This window comes from Dromaius novaehollandiae, chromosome 6, assembly GCF_036370855.1.
Source record: "Dromaius novaehollandiae isolate bDroNov1 chromosome 6, bDroNov1.hap1, whole genome shotgun sequence".
Taxonomy (NCBI): domain Eukaryota; kingdom Metazoa; phylum Chordata; class Aves; order Casuariiformes; family Dromaiidae; genus Dromaius; species Dromaius novaehollandiae.
In genome coordinates this window covers 17,344,967-17,366,494 of record NC_088103.1, presented here as the reverse complement: position 1 = coordinate 17,366,494, position 21,528 = coordinate 17,344,967, and the positions used below count along the sequence as shown (strand labels likewise).

Genomic DNA, 21,528 nt, shown 5'->3' with positions numbered 1-21,528 from the left:
TATGTTAAGTATAGTCAGTTTGTTGACTTTTCTAGTACACTGGTGGATATACTGCAACCAATAAAAAAGCTAAAACTCATTATTCTTCATGAATTTATTCATTTAGCTGCATCTTTTAAGATCCCCTGCTGTAATAACCCACAGAACCTCCTGAACAGAGATTGCTGACTATTCAGTGATGTGGTGATTTTATTATAGAAAATACAGACTGTAACTCACAATTTGAACTCAGTCTTCAGAATTAAAAGACTAGTACTCAAGTTCAACTTTTTCTTTCTTTTTTAGGTTTTCCTGCAGCCTTCTTAATAGCTAAGGAAAAATCTATTTAAAGAGGTCATTGAAAATCCTTGAGGGAGCACTATTGCTATGGGCTATTGATCTTTGCAATTAAAAAGCATCAGGAAAGTGAAAGTGTGGAAGAGTACAGAATGGAGACCATAACAGAACATTTGTAGTCTAAGCAGTAGAATTGAGACTGTTGAATTTCTTTCTTATGTTTTGACTTTGGGGAGAGAAGGTGGGTTTTAATGAAAATGGCATGCTCCAAGGGAGTTTGTCCAAAATGCTTAGTCCAAGCAAGAATTGCTCTGGGAGTAAGTATGGCCCTAACTATAAATAAAGTTCCCACTAGATATAAAATGCAGATTGCTTTTAGGACATGTTATGGGAAAAGAGAAACAAATTTACCAACAATATTTTGCACAGGTGAATTGTAGCAGAAATTGAAATTACTCACATAACCAAAGATAGTTATTCTTCAAATGCACCCACAAAACCTATATGAAAATATCATTAACGATGTGACAGAATATTAAATAATATACATGCATTTCTGAGCCCCAGGAGATGTCAAAAGAAATAGGAGTAGCTGGAAAGTGAACAGCTAGTCATGCTGTGCAGTACTGTGACCTGTTAAAACTAGAAATAGGTTATGTCTTGCCTTGAATATATTCCCTTATTTTTGCATTAGCAACCACTGAATTTATTGTTAATATAATAAAACTATGGGGATTCTGGAAGCCTTTTAATTCTTGCACAAAATGGAAAAATCTATTCTTCTCCAAAAATGCTATAAAAATGTTATGTTAAAAAAGCAATTTTCTAAAATAAATCGAAAACTTAACTTACACTTGGTTTTACCATATTAAAGTTTGTATTGTATCACATAAAGAAACAACACAGTATTTATCAATGTATATAAAGAGAATTTCATCTATTCTGAAATCTTGTCCAATGTGGAGAAAATTTTTGTCATAGAAGGTTTCTTCAAGCTGGGAGTTCATCAGCTTCACTGAAATATTTTCTCCCACTTTAATGTCATCATATCAACAAGCAGAACCGCCTAGGCTGCTAGATTATATAATGGGCTCCAAATTTAAGATCTGCTTTTGAGCTCAGCTAGATATGATGGAGCTGTGCTATTTATACTGTCTGAGGAGTCAGCTCTACATACCAGGATTATGGATGTAGTGTGGAAAAAAAGAAGCATCCCTCATCAAATATAAGAAAACATTTAATTTACCAGTCACTTCTTTTTAATCCTAGAAGGAAGCTGATCTATTAAATATGGAGTAAACAACAGCTAACTGTGAACTGTAGCATTGTATTTCCATAGAGAATTTCTACTAACATCATAGACTGAAGAGCAAAGTTTATAAAAACAACAATCCATGCATTATTAATTCTGAAGCTACTTCTATAGAAGTTTATGCTTTTGCTTTGATAATTTTTCCTGTACTTCTGCTTTTTTTCCTAGAAGTCTGTCTTCATGCTGCAGCCCAGGACAAAAAGGTGGGATTCTACATAAAAATGCCTTTCGGAGGACTCCTCCCTTACCTCGGGGTAGGTTCAATGGAATTACGGGACCAGCATATCAACAGCTAGAAGAGTCAAGGATCACAGACCAGGACACGATACCTTGTCAAAGGTAAGTAAGAAAATAACCACAGTGAGCAAATTTGTCAGTGGCTGCAAAATAAAAGGGTACATTAGTTACTATGCTTTGCCATTACAGTACTTGCAACATTTTTAGTGAACTGTGGATTCAGGGCTTATAGTACTGAAAGCAGAAGAATGTTTTTAGCATATTGGCTCTTTGAAGGTAGTATGTTTTTATTTGACTGGCTGCTCTTTCTAGCCTTTCTAAGTCTGCAAAAGGAGTGATCAAAACAAACTGGAAGTGACTGGCCACGTTACTTTTTATAAATGATGCTTTCTTTAGCAATGCCATGATCTGCAGTTCTTGTGCCTTCTGCATAGCATTGTTTCTTCCATCAGCACTATTAATAAAAATTATTGAGAAGATCAACTTTTATGTTTTTAAAATAAACCTATGTAGATTGTCAGGTGTCAGATATTTTTCCTTTTTAATTCAGCTTAGTAGAATATTGGATGTAAGTTCCAGCTAAACATAAGGTCTGAATTTCAGTGTTTCTGAGCACCTACAGCTATCTTTGAAGTCCTTTGCAATTGCTGAGCTATTTTGCATAATATTTACATATCCCCATAGATTTCCAAAGACTTTCCAGAATCTATACATATTCTGTGTAAAACTAGAAGTAGCTGGGACGGAATACAGTAACACAGGTTTCATTTAAACATGTGCAAGTCACGTTTAAGGGCGGTGAAGTAAATGAAATTATACTGTGGGAGGACAGCTGTACCTTAAAGAACTATTGGAATTGGCTTTATGAAGTGTAGGATTGGAGTCACCTACATGTGTCATTTTTGGGGGGGAAGAAAGGAGCCATTATCACTATCCAGTCAGCCACAAGTGTTAACTAAGAAAAAGTGTCTTTGCATAGGTGGGTCTTTGCCCAGCTACACAAACACCCGCCACCACACACACCTGCCTGCCCATACTTTCCAACCTGCAGTAGGATTTCGCAGTCCCTGGTATTCTGTGAGAGGGTGAGTTGACTCACTGGATCTTACATAGCTGAATCTGCCTAACAAAGTTGGTCACTCTAATTGGGAAGGGTGGCTCAAGGGTAGTGCTTATTTGGGAAGGGTGAAAGCAAAGTAGCAAATGGTTTGGGTTTCTGGTGAGTTTTTTTTTAAAGTTGTATGTTCCTTACTTCTTTCCTTCTTACTATTTGTTTCTATGTAGGAGAAACCTGTTTATTACTTCTTTCAGTAAATATTTTGCTTTTTGTTTGTATGATAATGTAGGTTTAATTCCTTAAGAAAATTGTCAATCAGAATGCAAACCTTATTGTACTGAGCAGCCTAACACAGTTTTCCTTGTTAAATGTCAGTTTTGTGAAACAGGCTTCTGAAAAATGCAGCAGCCTCCTTCTAGGTTTTGAGAAGTGAGAGAGAAAAATACAGCAAAGCTGTAGTCTGGGCAGTTTTATTTACGCTTCTCTAGGAAATAAATTTTTGGTATTACATGTACATCTCATATTGACCTATATTATAAATTTGCACTTCTGCAAAATGTTGAACTTTTGACCACCCTTCTGGCCTCAATCCACTACAACACTTTATTTGTATTTTGTGCGTTTTGTATGTCTCTGCAGATTCTCACAATAGGATCTTTTCTCAGAAATAGTTCTCTGAATGCATCGAAAGGTACTGTTGTGACAGGAAATCACAGCAGTACGTACATATCGCAAATATGATGCCAAATTCCTAAAACAGTACCCATAAAAAGGAATTACAAGAATGTCAGTGTTAGGCATGAAAATAAAAGCAATTCTTTGATCTTGTTCTGTTACAAAGTTTCAGTGATGATGGATTTTATGAAAATGAAGTCTTTAAGGAATGTAACAACACTTTTTGCAAGTTATTTTGTGTTGCAGTAATGAGGTAATCTCTTTAACCAAAAAACAAGTACACATCTCTGAACAAAAACATAAATAATTCCTTAATTCCACTTAATGTGGAACTCTATACTTATAACCTGGAAGAGGTTTTCCCCAAATCTGTTTTTTCTATCAAAACATGTGCCAGAGTTCCATAGTGTTGGTATTCTCATTAGACTTCCAGTCCAACTGAAAAGTTCCTTATCTCCTGCAGAAGATACAGTCCTTTCTTTCCCTTTTTTCCTCCATCTTTCCCAGATAGGGATGCACAAATCAAAGTGGTTTATCTCCTTAATTCCTTCAACCCGTTAAAGTTTATCCATCAGCAGCTCCATCTGAAGTTGAGTCAGATTTTGTATGTTTATTTTTTTATAAAAAACAGACTAGTTTACCTGATCAGTTTCTCTCCACTTACAAAAACGCGTTCCATCTTCCCATCCCATCTTAGGATGAAAGCTTTTGCTGCTTTCAAGAAATACCAAGTCTCATATTTGCAGCAGGATCTGATATTTGCAGGTTGAGTCAAATACAATTAATATGAGTTGATTAATCAGTACACTACTCAAAGTAGGGGAACAACCTGCTTAAAATGAGGTCCTTAAAGAAAACAAACCATGTCCGTGCCACTCACATCCTCAGAGTCTGATTAAAGTCTCTGAGGGTGTCGAGTTTATATTGTTAGGTGGACAGCATTTTCATTGAGCGTTTTCAACAGCTGTTTGCATTACATGATATTAACTGTTAGTGTGGATGTATATATACAGATATAAATGTTTATGTATATAAGACCTGTGTTATATGTACATGTAGAAAAGAGTGTGTATATATAGGTATACAAGCTTATAAGACTGAACTAAAGCCTGTTAATGCCAGTGGAATGATTCCCATTCATCTCAATGGGCTTTGCAGTCAGGCTCATACACTGAACACCTATGAGCACTGGAGTTCACAGCAAAACTATTTGTACCATGCTAAATACAACCCAGTTTATATTTTAAGTTCCATTCCCTTCCTGCTGTCTCTCTTTAAAACCTGTTTTAGGAAGGCAGGATAATTAGTATGCTTTGTTCAGTTTCATTCTTTTATTTAGAATCCTGAACATTGTACGGATGAAACAGATAATTACTACTGCATATTTATAAATGTTTGAGTTTCTTTTTGGCTTGGTTTTAGGAAAAGTGTGGAGAGAAAACTGCACTTTGAAACACATGCATGAATGAATTTATTCAGACAGAAAGCAACTTTTCAGATGGAAAATATAGATATCCTTCTTCAAGAAAAAAATACAGTTCTGGAAATGTTAGTTTAATTATAGGAGAAGGTAATCATGAGTCTGGACTTGCAGGTCTAAGCGTGGTTCTATTGAAAACAGAAACTGTCACAAGTAGGAGCATGGATCTGTTTGTAATTAACCAAAAGCTGGGTCAGACATGGGCCATTGCAATATCCCTACTCGTTTAATGCATTGTCTGTTACACACGGTGTAAGTGCTTTAATCCGGCCTTGGCCCTCCTTTAAAAGCTCTGTGAGAGCAGGGCAGAAATATGCAGTTCTGGCATAAAATTGGTGTGTTGGTCTGAATTTTGAAATAATTTATGGAAATATGCCAAACACTGTGATACATGTTATTGTTGCTACCAATTAGTTTTTGGAATACCAAAACTAACTAAATCCCTGTTACACAACTGGCAAAAGTTATTGTTTTCTTATTGAGCCCATTTAGATAATTCAGTCTTTTCTTGGTTTTGCACGTATATCATCCATGGCACATGAAATTCCTTAAAATTCACACCCTTTTGTTTTCAGAGTACAGCCCAGAAAATACATTTAGGGCCTGAATTACCAAAAAAGGGAATAATGTATTTTATGAAATCCCTCCAACGATAGTTGTTTGAGCAATTATGTAATAAGCAAATGCAAAGGAAGCAAGATTAGGCACAGACCAGAAGAATCTGCACTGCTTTGTTTTCATTTATTTTTTAAATTGTTCTCCCTGTGGAATAGTTTCCCTGATCAGTATTTCACACCAATCCTTCAAAAACTGATCTTAAAAGGCCTGCTATAAAAGGGCTACAAGGGTGTGCAAGCACAGTGTAAGTGTATCTGCAGCTGTGTAACACGTACAGGAAGTTCCATCATGTATCCCAGGAAGGGGCTTGCGTTATTATTCCTCTGGGTCCTATTTCCCAAAGCAGTATCTTTTTCCCTCAGATAACAGGTAAGTTTGCAAAGCCTCCTCCATATCTTAAAGCTCCCCGCTGTGTTTCGTACTCGTTTGTGGATGCCTATGGAACATTAGTATGGGGGCTGCACAGAACTGTGTGCGTACACATGCACAGGTTAATGTGTTGAGCGGTTGTACAAACACAGTGCCACCACGGACAAGTTAATTACAGTTAGTAGGATGCTACTGAAAATATGCCTAAAGACCTCTCCTCCTCTCTTCCCTGTCTGTCTGTCAGCTCACCAGGAGGATGGGGCTGAAGGATGCCTTGCTGCTTGATCAATACTGTACTCTAATACTGGACTGGGACTGTTTTATGCACTTCACTTTTCTTTTCATAGTTCTCTTTCTGTTAATGCCAAAAGAAGTGAGGCATGTAAAAATACAAGAATATTCCTAATAAAGGCTCGTGGGGTTAAGTGCCTTGCAGAAAAAATAACCTTAAAATCAGAACTTGGACACCTATTTCTGTACTAGATCTATCTAGATGTTGCTTTCCTTGTTTGTAGCTTCACCACTGCCTTGCTTTGTTAAATAAGTGATGTGATTCTAAAGTTAATGAGAATAAAATATGTTCCAGTACTGAGAGGATGTTTATGGTCCTCGGTAATCATAACTAGTGGAAGTACTAGCATTCTAGTAATACTCCTTCTCAAATGGTAAACCTGCTTATTTGTTGCTACGCTTCCTTTATTATATGCTTAGTGTACTTTCTATCTCTGTTTTTATAAATATTTCCTGTAAATCAAAACATTTCTGCATAAGAATAATTAATTTGGCTTTGAAACAAAATGGAAATACTGATGAAATTTCATAAAAGTAACTTCACATTAAATAAAATTGGACTGTGACATGTGTTAGTGGAGAATAAAGGATTTTCCTTGAAACACAAGAGAACAGTATCAGCAAAACACAGACACTTTCCAGAGCCCAATGTATTAACTCTATCTCCAGACGAGAGCTAAGAAAACAAATCAGGCCAACATCAGGAGTATGGGTGACTGAAAAAATAGCATGATTTTTAGAGGTACAATGAACTTAGAAGCTCTAGTCATTTGGAAGGGAGTACAGTCATTTCCATGTAAATAAAGACTACACAACCATATTTTGTTTGAAGTTCATTTTTCTACACCTTTTAAAGTATTTTACTAATTAGTCATTTGACCCTAAGAGTTCTGCTATTAAAGAAAACATCAATCCATTTCCACAGTTAGGAATGTAGGAATGGAGTTTTAAATTTAACTTGAAGAAATGAGTCATTATAATAAATTAGTTGCAGATAGTATAACTCTCAGAAGCTTTTAAAAAGGAATTGTCATTATTCTCATACACTGGTAGGGAAAATGAGATAGAGAGAAAAGCAGTGGTTTGCCATAGGCAGATCTGGGAATGAAAAACAGGTCTCCAGAGTGCACTGTTTTCCCCAGGGCCACGCTAAGAGCTCGTAGTGTGCAAAAAAAAATGACGTCTGCTGAATCTCATACAAGATTTCTACTGCTGGCTGCATCTGACTGCTTGATATACGACACTTTTTTTTATTATTATTCTTTTCAGGTATTCATCCAGTGGTTTAAAAACTCCTCAGAATACTTCAATAAATATGCAACTGCCTTCAAGAGAGACAACCCCTTATTTTAATAACGTGGATCAGAAGGACTTGGTTGGATATTCATCTTCAAGGGCCAACTCAGTTCCCATCATCCCGTCTGTGGGCTTGGATGAAGCCTGCATGCAAATGCAAAATGTTCCTGAAGTAACAGGCATCAAATGGTGCAAAAACTCTTATTCTGCTGAACTTGTCAATGTGAGTTCCCCAGTCAGTAATTGTCTTATAGCAGAACAACATGAAGTGAAAATATTGCTAGAAACTGTCCAGGAGCAGATTCGAATTCTGACTGATGCAAGGAGGTCAGAGGACTACGAACTGGCAAGCCTAGAACCAGACAACAGTGCGAGTGAGAACACAGCATTTCTGCCCATGAGCCCCGTGGCCAAATCAGAACGAGAGGCACAATTTGTCTTAAAAAGTGAAACACAAAGAGACTCAGTATTGACCAAGTGACTTTGTGTGGGGGTTGTGGGAGGGGAAATAGGAGATCGGTGCATTTGATGCTTTGCTAAACAGGAAAGGAGGAAATTAAATACAAATTATTTATATGCATTAATTTAAGAGCATCTACTTAGAAGAAACCAAATAGTCAATCGCCCTCATATCATAGTGTTTTTTAACAAAATATTTTTTTAAGGGAAAGAAAAGTTCCAGGAGGGATGAAGCTTACATCAAGTGCTTTCTAGACAGGATTATACATACAGTTTCAGTTACAGAGCATTTTAAAACTGTCCTGTTTGGCTGTTAGAAGGCTTAGGCTATGCATATTTTTTTCAGTAAAGGCCAAGACCATTCTTAGATTCACGACTGGTTTCAGGGTAGTGCTGCAGTCAGCTGCTGATCAGGGACTCATACCCTGGTTAGCCAGGCCCTTCATCCTGGCACAAGCCTGGGCCTCTCTTCACCTCTTCTCTTGGCTCCAGGTTCATAGTGTGAAAACAGACCCACAAAGACCAGCTCCTTGCCCAACTTCTATGGTTTGGCACCAACTGTGGAATGACAGTCAATCCCTAATTGAGCCAGATGCTTAACTGTCTACCTTACTTTAATACGTGAGTAAGCCCAAGAAAGTCAATGGAAACTCGTAGGAGGAGCTTTGGGTTGGGGAAGTGTCCTGTGGGACTGGGGCCTGCCGCGAGGCAGGGGTCAGGAGACGCAGCTGCTCTGTCCTGCTCTGAACTCTGCTTGTCAGAGCGGGATCGATGGAGAAAGAGGAGGAACGAGGGAAACTGGAAGTGCAAAAGTGTGTATCATGGCAGGTTTGGTTTTGTTTGTTTTTAACAGTGGGATTGTAAACTCCATTGTTCGTTACAAAACCCTCCACGTTTCTGAACTGTTATACTTTGAAGGCATTTGTAAGCTCCGAGGAGCACTTCTGAGTGTGTGTGTATTTTTTTAACTTATTTTTATTATGGGTTGTTCAGAGATGAGTCAGGGAGATCCAGTATGATCAAAATCCAGCAGAAATGTGTTCATGCTGCCCTAATTTGTTCCCCCTTTCAGTTCTCCAGTCACTTTAATTAATCATGGCTTAGGCTTGTGAACTTTAAAGCTTCAACCCTGCAGATGGTTCAGTATGGGCAGATCCACAAACCTGCACATATGACTCTAATGGGCTGTACAAGAGCAGATGGTTTCCACCAAATCAATCCCTGCAGGGGATCAAGGCCTTAGAGAAGAAATGTCATTTCCTGGTTGCAGTATCCCGAGCACATTATAAACATTTTTTTGCATTTTCTTTCGAGACCCTCTTCACCCCCAAACAGTTGTAACATAATATGTCAATAATGCAATGAATTGGGTTCTGTGACACACACATTCCTGTTTTTATTATTATTAAAGTGTCTGCTTAAATTACTTGTGGGGAAAAAAGAAAATGAACTATAGTAAATAATTACCAAATAGCCTTCCCTAGTTAAAGTCAGAAGATTGATTAAAGAAAAAAATTGCAGTATATACAGATTGTATTAAAAAAAAATCCTTCGCAGAAAATTATTAAATTGATTAGATGTGCCCCAGACTTTCCAGTTCACAAGACTTCTCAAGACTTCTCAAAATAGCACAATTGATCACACAGTGCTGTTGTATGTTGAGTCAGAATAAAGCAATATTTTAACCTCTGTCAAGTAAATTTGAAAAAGAAATGCTGAAAGTGTATGTCATTTATTTTGTCCCCAGTTAAGGTATTAAAAAAAAAAACAAAACTATTCACAAGTCTTATTCAGCAAGTCTTATTTGGGGGGTTTTGTTTGTTTGTTTGTTTTAAAACAAAGTTGATTAAATTGTCTTGTTTACAGAACTTTCTATGGCTGTAATCTTTGCTGTGTGTTTTCAATAAAAATATGTTTAAGGGCAAACCGTACTTTACACCCCAGGATGGAGCATGCCTTGTTCTGACTCCCTTCTTCAAAGCTCTGTGCACTGAGCCTAGATTTTAAGGTGGGATCACTGTGAGCAGTGCTCTCTCATGACATGTTTCTACAATGTATCGGGGCTGGGCACAGTCTTACTGGCCATGGGCTGAGCTGACTGCGGCTGGTGTGACATCGAGCCCACAGCAAATAAACCCTCTGAAAAGCAAGATATATTAGGTGGAGCTCAGCTTCACATTTGTGCAATCACCTGACTTTTATATTGATGCTGTTTACATCTTGCCAGCTCAGGACAGAGGCAAAGTGAGCTCCCATCTGCCTGTGCTAAGCCCCATGGACACACCTGTAATGTAGAGAACTGCTACTATATACAGCTCTGATTCTGTAATTTGTGAAGTGTGTTCACAATTAATTGTATCGAAAGATGGTCTCTCTGCAGTAAAGTGCAAGATGCTGGCCTAAACAGATGTTTCAAATTGAAATCTTTCCAATCCAGACGGGCCTACTTGCCCCCAAATCCTACCAAACAGCAAATTCACTTTTGGAAATGTATTGGAAACACACGGCAAGATTTCTGTTGAAGAAAGAACTATATCATAAGCAATGCCTTTATTGAGAGAATGTGTTCACTTAGCACCTCCAAAAGACCCAGAAACGGTCAAAGAGCAATGTAGTTAAGACAATTAAGTGTTTGATTGAATCACAGATGAGGATCTGAAATGGTGAGGAATCTTCAGTTTATGTTAGAGATGCGATCTTGTATTCAGCAAAGGATGTGTGACTGTTATATGTTAACTGTTCTATTCAGTTTTCGGCATGTTTGAATAGAGAGATGTTAATATTAACCACATGACAGACTAGTGTATTATTTGTTAAGAGTATCACTTCAGAGCCTATTGAAAATGTCATTGTTTACAGAGGAAAAGAAAAAGGTTTTAAAACATCAAAATAGGTAGCCTTGATGTGATTTGTCTGTTTCTCTAATGCAACTATTTTCACCCTGTGGAATCTCATATTTTACAGTGAATGGAACAACATTTTCTCTGAGGTCTGGCAATTTAATTATGTCAAAGAACGAAAGATTTCATAAAGTTGTACTTTAACAGCTGAAATGGTAGGCCAAATTTTGCTTTACTTATGAACCATATGGCCCCATTGAACTCAATGGACCAGAAGGAATGCAAGTCAGTGTAGAATCTAGTTCATTCTTAAAATTACATCTCTGCCTAGTTTTGAAAATAACCTGTAATCCCCCTGAAAGAAACTCTGAACTCAGTAATTTACTTGTCACATAATTAAAAATTATATCTGACCTATGAAGTTTGAGTGTAGTCTGGTGTGAAAATTCATGCAGTGTTACACTCAAGTAAACTGGGAGAATAGCTAATTAAATAGAATTAAGCTGATCAGAAAAAGCCTACATCTCCTCAGCATAATACTGTGGAGCAGAATTATGAAATAGAGATGTTGCGTATCGTGATTTTTTTTTTTGCTTCTAAATAGAATTTCTTCAAAAAATCCAAAATGCTCCTGAAGTATTGGTTAGTAGAATGATCCCAGCATTTGAAGTAGGAAATGTGGGTAAGTATGGGCACATTTAATAATGTTAACCACTGAAAAACACTTCAGTACAACCATGAGCTAAAGCTGAAATGTTACAATTCTTGAAAAAACACATTTAGATCAATAAACACGTTCATGAGGAACGTGCTATTCAGACTGCTTTTGGTATTTAGCCACCTAGCCAAGCTCTCAGCTGATACAGTCAATGGAGTAATAATAACTTAATGGAGGATCATGTCCCCGATCTCTTCTACACAATGTCCAATATAGCATCAGACAGGTTAAGTAGCCTATTGCGTGATGTAAGGTTTTCAACACTGATTTATAGAACTTTGTTTTGTTTATGAAACTCATACTCATATTCATGTGCCAATTATCCTCAGTAGAATATGGTTCAAGGTTTGTCAGGTCTATCCTCTTACAAGGGCTGAATATTACTGACTGGGATCTAACAGCGATGAATTTATCTCAAGTTAAACGTGTGGCTAATTCTGATGTTGTTCATCAAAATCCTATGAAGCTTCTGGTTTAAAATTTGAAGCCAATGAGACTATGGCATATGCTTATGATCAAGCATGTACTAGATGATACACTCCTGAATCAAAATGTTCAATCAGATAATTCATGCCTACTTCTAATAGAAGTAGAAAGATAATTTGGATTCCTCTTCCCAATTCATCCACAACTTCCTTCAATCTAATTTTGGACATTACTTGAACTTTGAAAGGAAGTTACGAAAATGAATACAAAAAAAGGACTCTTTTGGAGTTCTAGCTGCAGTAAATAAAACTAAGCTTGTAGGAACAGACCTGAAATAAAAGCTACTTTAAAAATTGCCATATATGTGAATCGCCTTTCAGTAAACTACAATTTCCCTGTAAATTGTTTTTTCCCTTGGTCAGACAATGAGCTTACATAAACTGACCTTTACTCTGTTACTTTCAGTTTTATTATCTTGGCATGAATTTAAAATGTTTAATTTCAGAATACAGAAGAAAGTAACTTATGACACTTCATCTTTAAGCAGTTTGGGGAAAAAAGCAAATGTTTAATATGTATTTTTAAGCTTTTGTGATTTCTTTAATTTCATTTCAATAACCTGACAGGTCAATGATCACATTACCTATTGTCTGACACAGTCTTAAAGGTTATTTCTGTTCCCTTACTTGGTCTGGATGCCTGACTCTTAGATCAAAATTAAAAAAAAGACAAGTTCATAGAATATTAAAGGTAGTTCCTTATCCTGTAGTCTTGCTGAGAATATACAATGATCCTAACTTTATTTTGATGACTACCCACATGAAGACAACTGGCACCTTCACTTTTCAGGTTTTGGACTTGACACTCCCAAATCACCAGATTAAACAGGATTTTTTGTATTTTAAATAGCAAAGTTCATCCAAAGATGTAAATGAAGTAACTAACAGCAGTAAACTACTTCTTAATATGATGTTGTTGTTCATTCTGATTACAATTATTGCATTGGGCCATAGAGAATGATAGTTTCTTGTAAGAAATACAGTCACAAACTGTATTAATGGAAGTGGGAAGCAATTATTGTAGGCTAGAATTGTGGAAATCCAGAGCAGATGAGGAAACAATCATCCACAGTGTATGCTGCAGAGTGTAAAATTGCTTTCATCTTAAAACACAATATAGTTGTATATGTATTGAAATTACCAAAAGCTTGAAACCACCTGAATTTTTTCATGACCAAACTAATAATATTTAAGAAATTGAAAAGGGGCAGAAATTCCCAAATTCTTGATACTTCTACTGTGAATTGGAACAAAGGTTTTGATTCTTTATTATTACAGCACCATTTCCAATGTCCACAACTGGGACAAAATGGTAACGCTACACTGATGGGCTGCACTCTGACACTTATTTTCCTGAAAAGATTTAAGAGTATCCTCTTTGGTTAAGAGTCCTTTATACAAGGAATGATCTCCTAGTACCCCACACTGCTGTTCTTGTGAAAACTTTTCTTTTTCCAGATAAATAATAAAATAAAAATATAACAAACACAACCTACAAATTTTTTTTTTGCTATAAGGAAACTACTGTATTTTACAGCTATAACGAGTATGTTTTTTGTTGATGACTACAGAATGTAAATAACGTATAGGACATAATGTATGTAGTGGCATGGAAATTCTGTATTTGTACTATAGCCTTTAGTAACATATTCTCTACCTACATGCAATTTATATTTCTGTTTTCCTTAATGCTAACTATAGTCTACCACATCGCAATAGTGATTGAGCATTAACATGGTCTTATCTTGTCCTTTTTCCTTGCACTTGCATTGCAAGGCCCACTTCTATGCTGACTTATATCCTCTCTGATTTTACTGACATCACTGAAGTTACAGTGGTTCAGCATCTTTATTCACGTTCAAGATTTTATATGCTTACATTTCTCTGCTATGAGTAGACCTAATGGAGGAAACCGTTCACTAGAAGTATTTATGTAATCTGTGTTGTAATGTGTTTTCCTACAATTCTTTCATAACTAGTTTTCTAACACTTAAAATTATGCAGTCAGAAGTTCTCTTCATGTTTTCCTGTCCAACATGTGAATGCTATGCTAGAATTCAGAGGCTTTGATCTCCCGTACATTAAATCCTGCTGCTTATATGCCTATTTTACAAAGTATTAACATTTGCATGACCTGAATATTAAAGTGGCTAAAGGTCAACATAAAGAACAGCTACAGGTCAGGCATATTTCATTTTCCCAGTATGCAAACGTACTGCTGGAAGTAGTGTTTGCAAAGTTACTCATCCCCAAACTGATAGTTTTCTGTATGTTACACTGTATGATGTATACATTTGTGTAAAATAGTATAAACATTTACCTTAAAATAATAAATCCAGGAGTTTGCAGGGTAAAGCATTCTCTGCTAGTGTGCTGGCAAGTCAGAACTTCAGCTCGTTTGAGAGGCAACCAAGGTGCCAGCCAGTTTCCAAGTCTATTGAATATTAACTCCACAATACTGAGGATTTCGCTTCAAGTCTTCTCATGTTTTCTCATAGATCAGTGTATTGGTCACTTGTACATTGTTGCCTGTGAAGGAATGAATTGTGTGGTAACAGGATTAGTGTTCATTATTTGTTCTGCAGTGATTAACAATGTAAACTTTTGCTAGTAAGACAGCCTCTGGCTCTTTCACAGTACCAAAGACAACAATTCATCTACAGTATCCTGAGTTATGGCTTCAAAAGTTGCTTTCTGCCTCTTACTGATACTAAAATGTCTCCAAACATTAAGATCCCTAACATGCATTACATAAAATTATGTAATACAAATAATGCCAAAGTTTATAAAACAATCGAAAAGTTTTATGGCAAATACTATCTTTTTAATGTACATCTTACTTTGAAAGAATAATGAATGAGATCTCTCAGTTCTGTAAATATTTGGAAACTAAGAATGCAAATATGATTAATATTCAAAAAAGTCAAAAATGAAATGATAGCTACATGCTTTTTCTGAAATAAAAGTAGTACATGAAGGTTATCTAGATGCAACAGGGAAATGAAAGAATACTCAGGCCATTTTATAGTTCATGTTAGTTATAACTTTAAGATCTCTTGTAAGAAACTCAGGCTTGGAGTTTTCATTACATGTCAACACATTAAGACAATGTTTCTTTCATAATGCAAAGTTTGCTCCTGTACAGGGCCAAGGTAAGTTTTGCATACCTCGACATAAGCAGGACAGAAATGCAGTATAGGTTTCACTTTGTTTTTCTGAATAAAGTGAGATTCACTTGCTTTAGATTATCCCTAATCTCTTGTAGGAGAGAATAATGAGTATGCCCCCAAAAGAAAAGAGCTCTGAATACTTGATGACTTTTTTCAAAAATCAGCCAATTAAGATCGAGATCAGAGCCACCAATGAATGTGAACATCCTAGAGTAATTCAGATTTTGGATATTTTTGATGGGCAAACAGCAGCTGATAGAAATATTACCATACCAGCGCTGAAAGGTGCACACTGTGAAATGTTTGGAGAAGACTTCTCCTGCATATCTCACAGGTGAGGAGGAACAGAGTTCAAGTTGTGTCAAGACACAACATCTGAGAAACTTACCTTTCTTTCATTTCTTGCTCAGGTCTCTCTTCTGTGAATGAAATTCTGAATGGTGATGAGAAATTGCAATCTTCAGCACTAGTTAAATTTTTGAGTTCCTGATTTCAAAATTCTGGAATCTGCTAAATTGTGGAATTTCGGAAGCAGAGAATTATCAAAAGAGCCCAGTAAAATTTCTTCTGTGCTTTTTTTTAAAACCATCTGTACTTTACATGTTAGTATTCTGTTAAACTATTGAAAAATCCTTAGATGATACATACCTAAATTATAAATATTTAGATACACATAGAGATAATGGGGTACAGGTGAAATCTGTGTTTCATATCGCTGAGAAGTGTGTTCAAGTTGGTTCTTCTATGTATCAAATAGCCCTTAAAATGCTGGAGATTTTTGTGCACATCAATGGCAAGTCTGAGTTTTACATGAAAAGGAAAATAAACCTAAAATATTCACAAAGAAAATATGCACTGCCTGAAACTTCCAGGTCAGACTCTGGCATTGTACAAGTGGCAGCTGTTTCACTCAAAGCACAGTTAGTGTGATAGGAAAGTGGCTCACAGAGGACCATATGTTGGCTTAGTATTTGAACTGACTTAACTAAGACCCAGATTTTCACATGTCAGGGGCCGACCTGTGCTCCTGTTTGGTGCTAGCCTCCTCGAGTTCCCAGCACATCTGCAGCTCCTCCATCAGTGACTTTATGGAAATGCAGGTGTCGGAACTGAGCTCCATGCATGCTTCTCTCACTAAACTGTAATGAAATAATCTGACCTGAAAATGTATGGGACTCAGTTGCTGTCAGGTTATACAGAGTACCACAAGCTGGGCTAATCTACAGTTTCTGAGGATTTGGCTTAGTCTGAAATGACCTGTTACGTCACAACACTTTAAGTTACTGCAACAATCCATGCAGAAATATCTCTGTCCATAAGGATAACTTCTGAAGGGCATTATAGCAGTTCAATTCCAACTAATCTCATTTTCATACTTCATTGCATATTCTTGATTATTGCATAGGTGAAGCTACCATCCAAAGTCTTTTTAAAGCTGTCATTGCAGATCTGTCTTTAGCAGAGTAACTGTTTCTGATAATTTAACTTCAATTGTGACTTTTGTATGAGGCATTCCAATTGTACATAATAGAGCTGAGTCTCACAGGCTAAAATCACGTATTTCTACAAGCAAAACTCTCCATACTTACTGTGCAGCTATCATATCCGTTCAAATCTAAATATGGACTGTGTGAGAGGGCTGCCAGGCTGATCTTTCATATTTTCAATTTTGCTTAACAAAATTATCTTTCAAATGCAATTTTCTAGGAAGCTTCTCTGTATGTTCTATTCATACAGCTTCTCTGTATGTTCTACATTTTCATCTCAGCTAACTATGCTAGCTTTTTTTCCAAAGTAGCTCAGGAGACTAACTCCTTAAAATTCTGACCACAGAGGAAGAACTGACACCCTGCAAAGTGAGGATTATCCTGAGCAGGTTTTGTGTGTGTGTGCGTGTTTATCTAGTCTTTCTTTCTTGCTAAGAAAGACTGTCTTTCTTCCAAGTGCCAATGCACCTAGAAACACTTAAAACATTGTGAATAGTGAAGCAAGGTTAAGGCAAAAGAGATAGGCTCTGCATTCTCTGCACAGGTGGCAGGGGCATAATTAAGGGCTAATTACCAAAAACCTTTCTAGCTAGATTCACTAGTGTTACAATTATTAGACAGGTAAGTAATGCCAAAATGGTGCTGTATGGTTCTGGTTACACGTATTTGCAGAACATGATACATAAACTGGTAGCCTATTTTCAAATTGGTCAGTGGTTTATTTCAGATTGGGCTTTCACAGAGCTAAAGACAGCTTTTACCACTCTCCTTAACTTGCATTTTAGTTTCATTTAACTAACGGACATTTCTATTATATAGGTAGCAGTGCCACCCTACTGCTGGAGGCGTGGGCATTGCACAAAGCCCTACATTGCTTTCTGCTGATGAATAAACATGGCAGAAGAGTCCTTCCTTAAATCTTGTAAGCACTAACCATACAGTGAGGCCAAGGTAAGCTAGCATCTTGCAGGCTTGGCCAAGGGCAAAGAAAAAGCATCATGTTTCACCGTAGAAGAGCTCTCCTAAGCTAAGAATGCAAATCAGTCCTAAGATGAAGGAAAAAGGGTGACTTGGAATAAAATACAAGTCACAGTCCTTTAAAAAAGGGCTCCTCTGTAACCCTGTATAGAGAGGCAACAAAGTTTAGGTTTTCATTTCAATTTTCCCACAAAGTAGATTTAGTCTTCCACTTACATTAACTTAAAACTACTCCTAGGTGGCTTCAGAAAATAATGAGAACACATCACTGTGCAAACATCGATGCTCTAAGAAGGCTCTGCGTTGCTCACGGGCAACTTTCCATCCCCGTGGGTAGACTGTGGGTTACAGCGCTTTGTCTGTCTTCCTTAATTAGATCACAAAACGCCAGACAGCGCTCTGTGCTGTTTTCGTACTGTCTGCAGATGCAATCCTGAGCAACTGATCATATTAAAAGCACTTAAAAATTCAATGAAGATAATGGAAACATTGTTTATTCACTGTGAATATCCAGCTCTGGTAGCTGGAAAAAGTGCACAGGAAGAATTGCCTTTGTAGATCGTGTGTCTGATTTATTAATTAAACAGGTTTTCAGTCCTCACCATTTAATCAACAAAGACATTAAGCTGTCCAGAAATGAAAGTGGAATGGCTCATTCCCAGGACTAGTTTTAATAGTCACAAATCTAATGTATCAGACTTTTTGCTGATCACTAATCAAGTAGAGTCAATCAGGCCTCATTTTAACAGATTATCCTTTAATGTGGAGTTATCCTTGATTTCATAATTTCCTTTATGCATCACTAGATGGTTCCCATATCACATAAAACTATGTTTACCTTAAAACTGATCTGTAGATATGCATGAAAGCACCTAATATGAAGTCTGAGCATTCTTAATGCATAGAGTGAGTCTTGTGAAATCTTTTTAGCAGCTGAAAGTCTTGAACCATTCACTGAAGTAAGACAAGTAGAACATTCACAAAACCGCTTCTGCTGTCAATAAAATCACTGATAAACACTTGAGTTGGATTTGGAGCTTCTTAATAATAGATATGTAAAGCTACATAAGCAAACATTTTTTATAACACAAAAACGAATGCTACAACTTAATTCATCTACACAGCTGGAGAAAGTATCCACTTAAACACATAGACTAAACAAACTGCTGAAGGGGATAATGCTGTTTATTTTCAACTGTGTTCATTATTTTTCCGCCAGTCAAAACAGTAATAAAAAGAGATGAAAAATAATCATAGTGCCTATGACAAAGATTGTGTTTCAAGGAGTGTGCGATGTATACTGCTATGCGATTATATTAACTGGAAGGAGAACCCACTTTTAAGCTGACTGTGGTTAAAAGGAACTAACCTTAGCAAAACCGTCGCTCGGCATTCCAGGGAATGTTATGATTCTGTATGTTTGGTCTCCGTTTCGTGGAGCTGTACATTCCTGTCCATGGTTTCCAAGGATAAAAAAAGAATTGATTTAAGAATCAATCTGCATTTTGACTCATTTTTACACTTCAATTGCCTAGACTGGTTTATGCATATATGTAAACAAAGCTGAACAGTATTATTTTTCTATTTAGTTTCACAAATGAGTTTTATTGCGTGTGTAATTGAATTCAGCCCTTTCTCCTTAAGTGGTGCTCTCACTGCATTATCAACGGTGACCTCTTTTCTTAAAGCAGATTTTCCATTTGTTAACAAGGCCGCAAAGAGGGACAAGATAATCTGTTCGAAGATGACAGCTTTGCTCACTTCAGCATCGCTGGTGGAAGGCTCAGCCAGGCTCGTCTGCAGTAAGAGATGCTAATGTTCACGAGGCTCTTGCGTCTCAACGTATACAGAAACATATACGTGAAAAGCCCAAGTTTTCTGCTGTTGAAGTCAGTCTTTCCAGCCTAGCCTGCAAGCCTCTCAGTTTTATGCACGTTAAATGAGTCACGTAGAAACGCTGAAGTGACAAAATTGCATATTCACAAGGAAAATCACCTGAGGAAAAAGAGCAAGGCAGCAGTATCCAACTTCCAGAGGCCAAGGAAAGGAAAAGCACAAGTTCTTCACAAAATGTCTTCCCACCTCAGTACAACGAAACGCATCAAAGCAACATCCCTACTATTTCTGACAGGATAAAGAACAGAGGGAGAACATCAAGGCAACGCCTATTTAAAAGGTGGACGGTGGAAACGGCAGGCCCGGCCTGCAGGGCGGCAGCACCATCCCTCTCCCGCCGGGGCCCGGCCGCTCCGGGCACCGCCGCCTCCAGAGCGACGCGCACCGCCCGGCAGCCGCTGCCTCAAATGGCGGCCAACGGCCGCAACGGTTCCCTGCGCGCGCGAGGCGGCGGCTCGCGGCGGGCTGCGCGCTCCGGTGCCGACCTGCGCGCCGCTGCAGGGGGCCCGTGCCCGAACGGCGGCTCCGCGTCTGTTAGCGGCCCCGGAGCGCAGCGGGGCAGCGGCCCCAGCCGCCGCGCCTCAGGGCGCGCCCGGAGCGGCAGGTCTGCCCCTGGCGGCCCTGGGCGCGATTTCGCCCGCCTGCAGCCGCGTTTGGGCGGGCGGGCGGCGCCTTTCCGGGCGAGGCCCCCGGGCGGCCGCGCTGGCGAAGGCGGGCTGCTCGGTGAGGAGCGGCTCCTTCGCTTTCCCCTCACCCCGGGGTGAGGGGCGGGTTTCTCCTCCGCCGCTTTCCAAAACGAACACGTGACGCTCGCCCGGAGCGCGCTTGCGCCGCGGTGGGCCGTTCGCGCGGTCAGGCCAGCCGGGGAAATGGTTCAGATGCTGAGGAACTAGGCTGACTTTCAAGGGCGCAATTTAAAATTAAATAATGTACCAAGAGTGGCTCATAAAACTCTTGTTACGAGTCATATTTGACAGTAAAATTTTGAGTGCTCGTGCAGTTCCCTTCACCAGTGTTAAAAACACATTAATTAAGACTGCCTTCTGAAGCAAGACTGCAGCATGGATTATACGGCTTCAGAAGTTTCTTGTGACGATCTGCGCCCTGGTACTGCAAGCCTGCACCTTTCTTAGGCAGTCATCTGCAGCTTTCCTCAAACCATTTAAGTCCTGTAATTCATATTCCTCACAGATCCCTAGTAAGCTGCTAAAAATGCCAGTGATTACCTCTATGAGCTGCACTTAAAGTTACATCTTCTGCTAATGGTAAACACTGCAATTATTTGCTAGCAAGACACTTATACGAATGTTATTGGTATCTTGAAAAATAAGAACATGTCTTACTGTAAGTGTCTTTTTTGCCAGGACTTGGGTGAGCACGTGCACACGTCGACCACGGTCAAGTGCTTAGTTACTTGAGAAATGTCCCCAGACTAGCACAACCGAAGAAGCAAAGATCATGAAGCTCCTTGTTTCAGTGATAGCACTGATCCTTAAAACAAAGGTATTGTGACTGATTTAATAATATTTAGAATGCTGCGTTTATGTCTGTGTCCTGGATGCTTTCTCTTCTTGAGCAGAAGAGTTTCTGTTTCTCATAACTAATTCTTCCTCAGCAGAGTGAGATGTAAAGTTGTAGGTGGTCAGGCTGCAAAACAGCCACCTCTCATGAAACTCTGCTTTTACCCTTTTCTCGTGATTTTGCTGCTGTTTTCTTTCAATTGTTATCATGTTATTGACTGGAATTGTTACAGCAGGATTTGCACAGAAGCAAAGATAGTGGGAAAAAACTGGCAGTTCAGGAGCCCTCTCTGTGTGCAGCAGAGGAGTGAATCAAAGAGGAAGCCTAAGGGAAGTACAGCTCTCGCCTAAACTAAAGACAGGC

General features: G+C 38.2%; 1 protein-coding gene and 1 long non-coding RNA gene across 4 annotated transcripts in view; one reads left to right on the top strand and one right to left on the bottom strand.

The window, feature by feature from the left end:
* Positions 1-11,331, top strand: part of NRG3 (neuregulin 3) — a 456,623-nt gene extending 445,292 nt beyond the window's left edge. For all 3 annotated transcript variants that reach the window (XM_064513775.1, XM_064513776.1, XM_064513777.1), the window contains 2 exons: positions 1,757-1,927; positions 7,585-11,331. In XM_064513775.1, the coding sequence (XP_064369845.1) occupies positions 1,757-1,927; positions 7,585-8,092 (679 nt within the window). In that variant the 3' untranslated portion in view covers positions 8,093-11,331. The remainder of the gene's footprint in view (positions 1-1,756; positions 1,928-7,584) is intronic.
* Positions 1,799-20,414, bottom strand: LOC135328698 (uncharacterized). Its single transcript, XR_010389675.1, has 4 exons — positions 19,118-20,414; positions 15,672-15,793; positions 14,434-14,642; positions 1,799-1,917 (listed from the first exon to the last, which is right to left on the bottom strand). It is a non-coding gene; the product is annotated as an uncharacterized LOC135328698 (long non-coding RNA).
* Between the last annotated feature and the right edge of the window lie 1,114 nt (positions 20,415-21,528).